The 14728-nt window shown below is 32.4% G+C and overlaps 1 protein-coding gene across 2 annotated transcripts; it reads right to left on the bottom strand.

Annotated features, from left to right (window-relative positions):
- Positions 1-798: 798 nt before the first annotated feature.
- On the bottom strand, positions 799-12967 carry LOC143080446 (phosphoenolpyruvate carboxykinase [GTP]-like). Of its 2 annotated transcripts, none has more exons than XM_076256293.1 (13): positions 12836-12967; positions 11309-11491; positions 10609-10730; positions 9613-9797; positions 9153-9356; positions 8088-8275; positions 6727-6856; positions 6138-6349; positions 5385-5565; positions 5008-5103; positions 4145-4248; positions 3338-3503; positions 799-2827 (listed from the first exon to the last, which is right to left on the bottom strand). In XM_076256293.1, exons 2-13 carry the CDS (start codon positions 11471-11473, stop codon positions 2640-2642), a joined length of 1941 nt encoding a protein of 646 aa, XP_076112408.1. In that variant the 5' UTR covers positions 11474-11491; positions 12836-12967; the 3' UTR covers positions 799-2639. The 2 variants fall into 2 exon arrangements, with proteins under 2 accessions (XP_076112408.1, XP_076112409.1); XM_076256294.1 differs by lacking the exon at positions 12836-12967 and adding an exon at positions 12242-12393.
- Positions 12968-14728: the final 1761 nt, after the last annotated feature.

Here is a 14728-nt window from a genome sequence, read left to right on the forward strand (position 1 = left end):
ATGTTTTACAAATCAGCTGTTGACTTGATATTTTGAAATTACTATGGCCATCTGTTATATATTTATCAGGGGCCTAGGTGGTGGGGTGGTCTAAGTTATCCAACTAATGTGTCATTAGCCTGTCAATATTGAGGTTGTGAGTTCAAATCTAGGATGTGGGTGCTGCACTAAACTCCAATTTTAATTGACAAGGATTTCAAGTTTTCCTGCAGAAGGTCGTGGTTTCTCTGAGCACTTTGACTTATTTTACCAACAAAAATTGATCAGCACAAAAAAATACAAAATTGGTTAAAGTGTCATTAAACACCAGTCAATCAATGTATATATTAAGTATCCACATTTGACCCCTTTAACCACAACATATGACTACTAGTGTAACTACTACATAAAGCCTTGAAGAAATTTACAATTTAGTGGCAATGTCATAGAATTCTAGGAAAATATTGACCAGTGACCAAATGATTTGTTACTGAGCTTATTTAATTATACTGGGAGTCAATAGTAATGAAGCTTTATTGATATATCATCAGAGATTGCTTTAAAAAATGGACTTAATTGAATTATCATCCAGAGCTGCTAGAGCATGAAATATTGGAAATTGTGCCCAAATAATGCTCAACAGATTTGGCTGTAGTCTCCCTGAAATTTACTCCACATCCTTGTATATTAATATTACATAGTACAGACATATGAACTTAAATACGATAATAAGATACATTTCTTCAAGACAGCAACCTAACACAAACTAGATAAAAATATATTTAGCAATCATATGGCAATAATTCCAACAGAAAACAATTTCAAGCAATACTACTTTATTTATACACACTCATATATTAACAATATTGTAACAATATAAATATGATGAATCCTTAACACATATCTCCTCAATTATATAAGATTGATATTAAATAAGAGATTTCTTACAATAACAATTAATATGATATTAAAGCTTTGTATGGCACAAAGAAAAAAAATTAATCACAGAAAACTTTGAAGTTTTCAGCAGGATAAATGCACTTGCTGAAATGGGAATGTAATAAATAAACCATCTAAAGATTTATTGATTGTTCATAGCTTAATGTAAAAAGGCAAATATTGCATACATTTATTATTGCATTTTTTGAAGAATTGACATAAATGCAAGATTAGTTATTGCACATTAAGGAAAGGCTGCACACAGATAACAAATTGCTAGTTCTTATTATTGCGATACTCACATTTTATATAAAATATATGAATATGCAGTATACTGCCTTCTATAAAAACTTCAATTATTACATTAATTAACAAACTTTAACATTTGAAATGTTTTATGGAATAACTACATCTAACAAAACCAATCAACAAATCCAAAAGAAAGTTGATAAAACATATATGTATAATGACTAAATATAAGGTAATGCATAATACCGGGTATTCTATGAGAGTAAAAGTCTCATCCATAAATGTATATATAATAAAAATTGCAATCTATATATACTGCAAGAATGGTCTGCAATTAAACAATGGCTTTTAAAAGCTAGCTATTCTGTATATATCAAAGCTTAAGCTATAATATTATAGTTTTTTTTTACCAGAAATTGGATTTATTCCCAGAAAGCCAAGAACACAAATGTCAAGAAATTTTGGACATTTAATTAAATCCATATCTTCATAAAAAATTCAAATCTTAAACCATTTAAATATCAAGTTCTTTAATCAAAAAAGATCTAAACTGATATCTAATGCTTTATAAAATCAGTGGAATGGTCATTTGAAAATTTAATACTTATAGGACCAACTGTACGACTAACTAAGGATTTAAAAATCTGATATGCAATGATTATCTCTTGGGATTTCAATTAAGACTGACACATATTTAAAATACTTATAAGTATAACCTAAAAATCTTCTACGGATAAAAAAATATGTTGTAACAGTCCATAATGCCACATTTAGAAATTGTTCTTGTAGACATAACAAAGCTGTACTAAAAATTAGAACATAAAAAATATGGTACCATAATGCCACACATACAAGCTTGGATTTGGCATATTTTCTTAAAAAAAAAAAAAAAATAAAAAAAAATATGCTATTGTATGAAATCAAACAAAAAAAAATATGAGAAAACCTTTGAATTATGCAAATATTTTAAAACATTTGTAACTACATTTTTTTTCATTTCATAATTCAGATTACAGTAAAAAAATATTAAAAAAGAAGAATTAAAATCGGTTTCGAAATTATTCAAATTCATATCCTTTCTTATTGAAAAAGTTGATATGTTTTCCAGCCAACGTGTGAAAAAAATTAACAAATACATGTTAGATCATAGAATCAAACATGAAATGATCCAATAATCTGAGACATTTTAAAGATAAGAATTGTATCAAACAACTATATATAACACGCATATACTTAACAGTCAACATTTAATCTGATAAATATTTCTTTATCTACTACAAGCACTTGTATTGCATCTTTAACAATGTATATAAAATATATGTCTTTAAGAAATAACAACAAAACAGATATTTTGATTTATTGTCACCACTCCAATCCGCTAACTAATGTATACTGTGAAAAAGTCACTAAACACTTCAGTAACCTTGACTCAAAACATTTGCAAGACATGAACTCATGATCAACAAAATGTTTTACAGTAAATCTCGCAGTCTCTTTTCTTGTTCATCCAGCTCATCCCAGATAACTTGTGGTACATCTGTACCTACTTGATCTTCTAAGAATCTCTTACTCTCTCTGATGTCATCCAGCCAATAGTACTTAGGAATACTGAACAGCTCATCCCATTTAAGATCACCAAGGTTGGTCAAATTAAATGATTCTGAAAAATATATCCCCAAAAATTACATATAAATTTGACAATTCTATTGAACTCTATTTAATGCACCTACACTTTTGTATTTGGCTTTCAAAATTTTTGGTCTTCTGCATATTGATAAAAGCATATTTCATCAAGTGCTGTAAGAGAGATTTCTTAATATTTTTCTTTGAATGATGAGCCAGTGTTTTATCAAAATTTATATATGTCAGAATTTACATTTGTATGGTTTTTAATTAAACTATAGCATTACGAGTGACTTTTGGGCCAATATTGTACCTTCCTTGGGCAAAAAGGTTGTGGCAGTATAAGTATTTATCTTTGCCAGTATTAATCTATCTATGGTATATAAGCCATACATTGTATAACAATATGGGTAAATTTTCTGTGCCAATATTTACCTTTGAACGGTATATAAGCTATGGTAGTAAGAGCAATTTCTATCTGACAATTATCATCCATATTTAGAACTTTTCCTATGTTTTTTCCCCCCAATATAACAACAGTATTTACCTTTCTTAGGTATATACCCTACAGGAGTTTTCTCAGCAATGCCTTCTTCTCCAGCACATCTTCTTAATACCCAATCCAATACACGGATATTATCTCCAAAACCTGGCCACAGGAATTCACCTTCTTCATCTACTCTAAACCAGTTAACATGGAAAATTTTAGGAACCTGAAAAAGTTCAAAGTCATATAAGAGCCATTTCATGGCCAAAGAAATGTATTCTTACAAAAAAATGTCACTGTACACAGATGCCCCACTGCCACAATCATTTTCTATTTTCAGTGGACCGTGTAATTGGGGTCAAACTCTAATTTTGGCATTAAAATTAGAAAGATCAAATCATGGGGAACATGTGTTCTAAGTTTCAAGTTGATTGTGGACTTCAACTTCATCAAAAACTACCTTGACCAAAGCTTTATCCTGAAGCAGGACAGACAGACAAATAAACTGACAAATGGAGGTACAGACCAAAAAACAAAATGCACCAAGATGGGGCATAAAAACAATAATTGTAACTAGCTGTACATATCTTTTTTGATCCTCAATTAACATAAATTCAAGGTCATTCTGTACTCTCATAGTCAAACCTAATCAAATGAACAATACTTGAAAGCTAAACTCAAACAATTTAAGGTCAAGTAAAACATTTTAAAATTACTGAGGTCCAACAAAAAGTTTAATTATTTAAATATTATCATTGGGAAATCTTTTTCTGAAAAATAAGGTTGTGTCTAAAGATTACTTCCAAGAATCACTACAGTGTGAATTATGTGAATTTTTTGAATAGCAAACTATATTTTCTTTCCTACCTTGTGTGGCTTGGCTTCCAGTTCCAACCAGTGCTTTAGATAATTTCCAAAGTTGTACCCCATAAATGGCCTCATAGCCATTGGATCGTGCATGATCATCTTTCCTGAAAAATAGAGAAATTAATTGAATGCTTACATTGACTGTGAACCAAATATAACATTAATTAAAACCTTTTTAATAGCTCACCTGGCCCAAAGGCCAAGTGACTTTTCTCATCACTTGGCGTCCGTCGACGTCGATATTAACTTTTTACATTTTAAACTTCTTCTAGAGAACCACTGAATGGAATGAAACCAAACATGGCATGAATGTTCCTTATAAGGTGCTGACCAAGTGTTGTTACTTTGTAGCCAATCAATCATCCAAGATGGCCTCCAGCGGGGGACTTAGTTTAACATAGGACCCTATGGGAAATGCATACAAATGACTTCTTTTAGAGAACCACTGAATGGAATGAAACCAAACATAGTATGAATGTTCCTTATAAGGTGATGACCAAGTGTTGTTACTTTGTAGCTGATTCATCATCCAAGATGGCCACCAGTGGAGGACTTAGTTTACCATATAAAGGACCCAATGGAAAATACATACAAATGTCTTTTTTTCATAAAACCAGTTAAAAACATCATTTCAGCAGCAAAACATGTAGGCACATTTTCCCCCAATTTCCAGAATGTATAGAACTTGCTGTGCTGCCCAATTTTACTCTAACTTAAGTTTTTCTCTAATTTAGCTATAGTTTTTATCAAGTTCGCTAAAAAAGCAGAGAAATATGCCCAAGATGCTAACAAAAACATGTACCTACAAAATTATGTTATTTACCACATACTATATTATCATGGGTTATTGTATATTTGGTTACCTTTGAATTCAGCTGCAGCAGTAGCTTCAGACTTTACACAGGCTCCCACAGACACTCCATGCTGCCAGCTGAAAGTCTCAAACACCAATGGTACACCTATAACCAAGTAAAACAACAAATGACTTAAATATTGAGGAAAGAGAACAGAAACTTTTATTTGTGTTGGCTTCTGAAAACTTGAGTTCTCTTAAAAAGCATGTTGCATAATAAAAGTTTCTACCAAATTACCATTGACTGTCATGCATGCAAATATATTCAACAACAAAATTGTTCCAGTAAAGTAGTTCTGGTCTTTTGTCAGCAATACATAAAATAACTTGTAAAATTACCACGAAGATAAATACTGAGATAGGAACTCCCTCTAGTCTCAACCTTACCTGTAGGTCTCCTTCCACCAAAGATTATTGCAGAAATAGGTACTCCCTCTGGTTTCTCCCAATCAGGATGTATATTAGGACACTGGCTAGCAGGGGCAGTAAATCTAGAATTAGGATGTGCTGCCTTTCCTGGGGCTCCAATTTGCCATTTCTTATTTAACCATGTTGTTATCATCATGTTCTGAAGAAAACAATAAGTTGCAAAGATGCATTAACCCCATTGTTTTAAAATTGTCTACTTCAGGAAATGGTATCAGTCCAAAATTGCTGATATGAAAAGATTCTCAATTTAAAAGATCACATACATACCTAAAAAAAAAAACCTAAGCACAAAGTAGACTCACACAAAATATCGGTTGCATTAGCCAAATTGTTCAATGTTCTGTAGTGAACTGTACTTGGTACTGTGGATTTTTTTTTTCATGGGTACCAATTTTTCTGGATTGAAGAAAACTTGCATTTTCATATAGATATTTGATTTGTAGTTTTTGACGAAGTCTACCTTTAAAATTCCTATATAAAATATGTAATTTGCTGGACATTAGGATTCATGGTTCCTTGGTAATCATGAAATCCACAAAAATTGGTATCCAACAAATAATAATGAATCCACAGTAATTTATAATTGATCACTATTGCTGTACTACAAGGATTTACAGATTGCTACTTAAAGCCCAAAATTGATCCATATGTTTAGGAAATCAGAAAAAAAAGTTCATCAATGCGTATTGGTAAAAAAAAATGGATAAATACCTTATCTACTTCATCTTCCATGCCTTCCCAGTAAAATCCTCCATCAGCAGTCTCAGCTACATTGGTAAATATAGAGTTTTTCTGGAATGTCTTCATGGCATTAGGGTTGGTTTTAAAGTTTGTACCAGGGGCTACACCAAAGAATCCAGCCTCAGGATTAATGGCTCTCAGGGTACCCTCTTTGTCAAACTTCAACCATGCTATATCATCACCTGAAACAAAAGTTCGTCAAAGTGATGATTTTGTTGTATCAATATCTGGTTGCTATCATAGCACTAAATAAACTAGAAATAAATAAATTGAATGTGTTATGCAAATCTTTTATTAGCTACATGCATTTTATGTAGATGACATCCTATGCTAATGTAAGTATATCAAAGTTTATGTGTAATGGAAAACTGACAAAAAGCTAATTAGATGTAATGATGGTAAAAAAAAATTTTATAAAAATTTATGCATCAGTTATCTCAAAGGGTGTAAAAAATATAATAATAAAAATCAAAAATTAAAAACAGCTAAATTTTTCCAGACTCAATTGTTAGACAAGACATTATTTATTTAGTCCAGCAAAATGTTAACCCAGACTTACCAACAACTCTGACTGTGTATCCAGGGACAGATGGTTGTAACATGGCTAAGTTTGTTTTACCGCAAGCACTGGGGAAAGCTGCACAAATAAATTTTTCGTCACCTGTCTTATCATTTTTAAGTCCCATAATCTGGAAAAAATAGACAAAATTAATAGCAATCCTCCTATTCTACAATCAATCTATTTTAAATAGGAAACATATTTTTATCTTCCATGAAATTTTGTGTTAATCTGAAATGTATATCCAGGTGGATAATTTTAAGAGTAAATGGTTCCAAGCTCTATTGTTTATTCTAAAGTGTATTAAAAGTACTGTAAATTCAGAACTTTTGCAAAGTATTCATTATAGAAAATCTCTAAGGGAAATCATACTGAACAGTCTAACAATAATCACACTGCATAGGCTAACAACACCACAGTGATCATACTGGATAGGCTAGCAGTAATCACATTAAATAGGCTAACAGTACCACAGTCATCATAATGGATAGGCTAACAGTAATCACACTGCATATGCTAACAGAACCACATTGATCATACTGGACAGTGTAACAGTAATCACCCTGCATAGGCTAACAGTACCATACTGGATAGGCTTACAGTAATCATACTGGATAGACTAACAGTAATCAGAGTGTATAGGCTAACAGTAATCATACATGATAGGCTAACAGTGATCACACTGGATAATCTAACAGTAATCATACTGGACAGTCTATCCAGTGTGAACACTGAATAGGCTAACAGTGTTCACACTGGATAGACTAACAGTAATCACACTAGATAGGCTAAAAATAATCACACTGGATAATCTAACAGCAATCCTACTACATAGGCTAACAGTAATCACACTAAATAGGCTAACAGTAATCACACTAAATACACTTACAGTCATCATATTGTGTAGTCTTACAGTAATTAGATTGGGTAGTCTAAATGTTATCACATCTTGAAGTCTATTAATAACCGTACCAAATAATCTTAGGTAATCATACTGGACAGTCTAAAAGTTATCATACTGGATAGTCTCAGGATCATACTGGATAGTGTTAAGATAGTCTAATGGTAGTCATACCGGATATTCAAAAGGTGAACATACTTGATAGTCTAATGATCATACTGGATAGTCTAATGATCATACTGGATAGTCTAAGGGTTAACATACTGGAAGTAATTTTTAACACTTGCTTGCCTGCCACCACTCATATTTAAACTTACTGTTCAAGAACTTACCAACATATGTTCTGCAAGCCACCCTTTGTCTCTAGCTATTACACTGGCTATTCTAAGAACTTACTAACATATGTTCTGCTAGCTACCCTTCATCTCTAGCAATGACACTGGCTATTCTAAGAACTTACCAACATATGTTCTGCAAGCCACCCTTCATCTCTAGCTATTACACTGGCTATTCTGAGGGCAAAACATTTCTTTCCCAGTAGAGAGTTTCCACCATACCCACTACCGTATGACATGATTTCTCTCTGTTCAGGTCTATGAGCTATCATGATTCTCTCTGGATTACATGGCCAATGGTTTACAACCTTTCCTGTAAAATAAAAATGTCCATCATCATACAATAATGATTACTTATCTAGATAGATATGTCAAATCTGTAAATAAAAGTTTATATTTATCCTTTTGATTGATTGAACGGAACACAATGAATGTCTCCTAATAAGAAAGGTTTTAACTTCAAAGATATGATATGTATAGCAGGCTTGACCAAGCATAATGATTAATAAACTAGAATGACTCATTTACTGATTATTTTTTTGTTTGTGGACAAAATGTTTTGATAGTTCTTTGCAAATGACCCATTTAGAGTCGCTGGAAGTTCTTCTGTAGCTGTAATAGATAGAAGAGATTTGAATGGTTTGATCCCCAGCCGCACCATACCATCCCCCTTTACACACAATTTGAAATATATACAACTATTTAAATCCCTCACATAACATGAATGTAGATTTTGTAAATTTTTATGCAATAAAAAAGTGAGTAGAACATTTTAAGACAAACACTGAAATAAAGGTACCTCTCAATGCATAGTTAACACTTCCTTACAGACGAGTCTTTGAATCAGGCAATTAAAAAAAATCAAAACATGGCCATAAAAATCCCACCTACCTAACCATCCTATTTTGAAGTTACCCTCATCTTGATTTAGAAATAGTATGTCTTTCATTTCTGAGTGTCTGGTAATGCAAGAAATCTCTGGAGAAATTTTTGGTAATAATGAGAGCAAGTCACCGAGTTATCTCCCCTTAATTGTTAATTTAAGTGCAGTTTAACTAAATTATATCTGGAACTACTAGAACAGTAATAGGACATTTTGAACATAAATCAATGTCAACTTGGAGTGGGTTTTTGTTTGTCATGTTTACTCCAATTCCTGATTCTTAGGCAGATTGAGACATAATACTCACTTTCTACAGGTCTAGGACACCCAACAGAGTGTATACATTTGACAAATTCACCATCTCCCAAAGTCTCCCAAACTTTTGGTGATACACGAGTCATAATATTCATACACAGTAATACATAGTTAGAATCAGTCAGCTGTATACCAATTTTACTGATTGGCCCTCCAACGGGTCCCATACTGAAGGGAATCACAAACATGGTCCTGCCTGAAATTAATAAATGCATAGTTAGAAACTTGTCAGCTGTAAATCAATTTTAATGATGGGTTCTTCAATATGACATATTTCAATTTAGTGAGGTGAGGTAAAAATGAACAATTGATAAACAATTTCACACAATATCATACTGTCCATGACATAGTTGGTATACTGTATATACTGAGACAACTGTCCACTTGGATGAAGAGTTGTCTCATATGCACTCATACCACATCTATTATATCTATATACAGTATATGTTTACCTTTCATACAGCCAGGGTATCTGTCATTCATCTCTTTTTCCATGTCTGGCGGTGCAATCCATTGTCCCAAAATACCTTTGACACCTTCCCTAACATGAGGGACTGTATCATACTTGTGTTCTGTTGATATCCAGGTCTTGGCCTCCACTCTAGCAACATCTGCAGGGTCAGTTCTACACAAGAAGCTGTGAAGAAAATCAATTTTAACATAATTTTATTATAATCAGACAGAATTAACTTACAAAAAGCCATTTCAAAGTATTACAAGAGGCTTCTTAGAGCTTGAATTGCTCACATGACAAAATTATAGCTTGCATTGATCATTTTTGTTGTTTATAGAGCCTGCATATCTGTTATAGAGCCAGGTGAGCTAAATAGGAGTGTTAACTAGATTATGTTTCTACTCCTTGTGTCAAATGACTAACTTCTATGATGTACTAGTTAAGATCTTTTAATTTATTCCCATTTTTTTTTTGGCCCAGGATGATTTGGAGCTTGACATATTGTATACTGTAAATTCAGAAATTATTGGGAGGTTTTTATTAATGCGAATAATGCGACTCGGTGAGTATCACAATAATAAGATCTCACATTTTGATAACTAACTATTTATAGATCTGTATGTTAATTTTTCTTAAATCGTAATAATTGAACTCGCATTCCTGTCCATTTTTGAAAAATTGCAATAATAAACGCACGCAATAATTTCTGAATTATACAGTACATATTGGTCTATTGTTGAAGACTATGTTGCTCTTTAGAGGTCTGATGATTATTTGAACTGTTGTAATATTGAATCAAAGTGTTATATTTGAAGAGTGCAGTCATAACAGTGTAGTCACCATCTATTGATTAATTGACTGTCACAAATGTAGATTTACAGATAACATTAAACCCAAAAAGGGCAGTGGCAACTCTTAAAATATGAATGGCCTCCAGGGTATATATCTATCATATCATTCTCTTAGGTCTTAAATTGAAGGATAATAAACTTACCAGTTTTCATATTTTTTAAGTTCTGTAAGAACACCTCTTTCTACCAATTTGTGTATGATCTCATCAGATTCCTCTTTAGAACCGTCACAGATGTATAAAGCTCTTGGTGCACAAATGTCAACCTATAAATAGATTCTCTAGATCAACGCCTGTCCAAGGTATATGCAAGACAGAAAAAGTCATTTATTTTTTTTGATATCATTTATTTATCAAAAGCACTTGTGTTCACTGAAGGTTAAAGACTGCTTTTGTATTCTATTCAGCAATGTAACACAATATGCAATATTTCAAATCAGAGTTATCTTTCTTTTCCCATATAATTGTAGGTAGAACAGATAAATTCATTCACCAGGCACTTTTCTGCTACTTATGACTTAAATAAACTATACATTCTCTAATTGAATTATTTGAATAAATTGCTTGAAATAGACATGAATAGGATCTAAAAAGTATTTCCGCTTCAAAAATATACATGTATTAGGTAAAGTAGAGATGAGGTCTAGAATATTGTTAAATAGTAGCACATGTAGTATTTGATCCTTATACTTTCATCCTAAAGACATATTAGGTGTTTTTTCTTTATTATTTCAACTTAACAGTTAACAAATGGCATTTGTATGCATCATATTCATCAATGAATATTATCTATTGTAAAGAAATCTCAAAGAACATCATTTTTCCCCACTACATATCAACTCACCCATTTGGCAATGAACTTCTGTACTTTTGTAGGAAGTTTGTGAAAGTCTCCTTTGGCAATAGGCACTGGTCCAATATGTGGGACCACTATATTATGGACCTCATAATACTGGGTTTTCTCAGGGCTAAACACACTAGTGTTCTCCCCAGCTTTATTATCACTCATTTTTCAATATTATTCTTCCTGAAAGTCACAAATTGTTTGAATTATTTTATTTTAAAATCACATTATTTTTCTATACATGATTCTACCAGAAGTCACCACTTTTTTTCCTGATAAGATGCTACCTGAAAATCACAACTTTTAAATATGATTGTATCTGAAAATCACTACTTTTCAATATGATTGTATCTGAAAATCACAACTTTTCAATATGATTGTATCTGAAAATCATAACTTTTTTTCAAAACAGATTCTATCTGTTAGCAAGGATTTGTATAGTAAGATACTATATACAAATCCTTGCTGTTAGTCACATTTTAAAATAATTCCTTATGAAAGTCAACTTTTTCAATACAATTACATCTGAATCTCACAAAACATTTTCTAATACAACTCTGAAATTTACATTTTTAAATATATTCTCTAAAAGTCACAACAATGAACATTTTTCCTATTTTAAGTTACATTTTTTCAACATGTTCAATATGAAAAAAAAGTACATTAAAATGGATGTCATGGATGTAGTCAATTTCTTTATCTAATATGGAAAAAGGTTGATTACAATTAAAAGAAATCTGGGGTACACACAAATGAATGAGACAACAATCTAACAACACTAAATAACAGACATCAAGAGGTAATACAAACTTATTCTGAAAAAAATATGGGATTCTAAATTTAAAGTTAAAATCTTGTCCCACACCTGTTCACTTGACAATTATAACTTATCTCTATAATTATGACTTATTAATAGTCTTATACAGTTTTTACCTTTAGCTGATAGTAGTTTAATTCCAGATCTTCACACAATAACAACTTCTAAGAGTATGGGTATGTTTATTAATAAGTGTTCAATAAATACAATAACAATTAATTTTGGCAATGCACATATTTTTTCTACTGTGTGCAATGTTTATGCAAAAATTGCACGTTTGCAGACAGATAAGTAACATATTAATAGATATATTTACGTCATTTTAATTATTTCTAAACACCTGTATCAGCAATAACAAGACGCACAAATCACTATCATGTAAACAACCTGGCCTTGAACCTTCAAGGATAGTTTATGCGCATCTCATTAGCACGTAAAACAATGTATTGCCAGCAATTAAATTAAAATTCGAAAATTACAGCGTAAAAACAAATTGAATCAAAGTGAAATGCCTCGATTTACACTATGAAATAGCGATGACAAATGGTCTTTCATTACTCCTGGCGAAATTGAAAATAAAGTATGCAGCCGGCCGGCTTATATTTGCCAGTTGTTTCCGGCATCTTATAATTTGTGTCATGCGATGGAAATCACTTCACCGCATCGAGATAAACCTATGCAATACTAAAATGCATCTACTTTTGGCTTACCTTTATTTTATAGGTGAAAAACTCCCGATTCTTGCAGGCAAAAAGTATCAGGCTTCAACCCTCACTTCCGAACAGGAAAACAACTGGTTTCAAACTAACCAGTTTACAAAGAACCAGTCATGTACCTTCGTATAATCTCGGGCTTTAACTAGTTTACTTTAAAAAAAAAAATAAATAATGGGGGGGGGGGGGGGGGATGCAACCTGACAGTTTAATAAAACATAAGGTAATGCATAACTGTAAATGCTGGAAAGGGGGAGAGGTCATAATCCGACTCTGTCAATTAATGTATGTATTCTACAGTACTTTTAGAAATATAGCTTACTTGCAAATAGTTGACTTGTATAGGTCTCCGTGACTTGCTAGCTGTGCCTACTACATGTACTACAACACTGTGTGGTCTACATTTATTAGATATAATGTTTAGTTATCGAATCTCAAGCTTTAAATATAATAGCTATTATTGCTATTTTTTCGAAATTTTCCTTTGATTTTGCCGTTGATTGATAATTTCCTTTCTCAGCTGAGTCGAGTGATATGAAAATTATCGCTAAAAACTTTGGGAGCACGTGGCGTTGCTAAAGAAATTGACATGAAATTGACAACGTCGTCATAAGTGAAATAGCGATAAACAGATTATCATTGGTCTTCTCAACTCGATTGCTTTACTCACGTTCGCCGTTATCAACTTTACCTGGCTATACTAGGCGGGTTTAAAAAAAACTGGAGAATAATACTCGTGGATAAGTAAATAAGCAAAACTTTATTTGGATACCGCATATTTGACAAACAAATTAAACAAAAGATCTAGTGAGCTTTTCATTGAATATATAGAAACATTTAAATAACAACTTGAATAAAACATGGCAAGTCCTCTGGTGTCTCCTCTAGCTTAACGACCATTCAAATGGCCCTCTTCATTTTATCAAGGATTAAAAAAATCATTTGTTCTATACAAATCCTTGATTTTATATTTATACTTGAAGGTTTGTTATGAAGGTTTAGACAATGAATGTTAAAGCTCCGTCCCCTGAGAGCCGTGGTGCCGAAAACTGATCATGAAAGATAATAAACAATATAATGTTATTTGATCTCATTTACAAAAAAACGGGAAATTATGAAAAACATGAAAAGGAAATAGCGTTGTTTCCCATTAAAGATGCAGCTGAACACGAACGGATCTAAAATAATGTATTTTAATCTATAGTCTGTTCTTATGTTGCCTGCAGTTCAGTTGTTGTCGTTGGTTCATGTTTGTCATATTTATTTTTCGTAAATAGTTTTGTTATAAATTATGCCCTTTTATAGCCGAATATACGGTGTTGGGTTTTCTCATTGTTTAAGGCCGTTCAGTTGCCTATAATTGCTTGTACATATCCAATTCAGTAGAACTTTTGTTGATAGTTGTCACATTTGCAATCTTCTTTTTCTCCTTATATATATGAAAGTTTTTAAAGACATTGACTGGCTATACAGCCCTTGCACGGTCGGTTCCTCCGCTTATTCTTCGTGACTGTAAGGAGTTAACCTCATACTTGAGTGATTTACCAATTTCGCTATGTAAAACAAGAGGCTTCTTCACAAAATAAAAATAAATATTAACCAAATAATTGTCTCTTGCAGAGTTGCAGAGCGTGGGAAAAAGGAGTTGTTTCTCTGACCTGACTGAATCTTTATCCACACATTGTTTTGTTGTCCTCAGGTGTGCAGTCATTTTCGCGTTCAAATTACAGAAGGGGTTTTTTCTCAGAGGTCCGCGTTCTCAGCAAAAAGATTCAAATTACAGAAGGGGTGTTTTCTCGGAGGTCCGCATTCTCAACAAAAAGGTCCAAACTCCATGATGGGTGTTTCCTCGGAGGTCTGCGTTCTCAAACTAAAAGGTTCAAATAACAT

Source organism: Mytilus galloprovincialis, chromosome 6, assembly GCF_965363235.1.
Source record: "Mytilus galloprovincialis chromosome 6, xbMytGall1.hap1.1, whole genome shotgun sequence".
Lineage (NCBI taxonomy): Eukaryota > Metazoa > Mollusca > Bivalvia > Mytilida > Mytilidae > Mytilus > Mytilus galloprovincialis.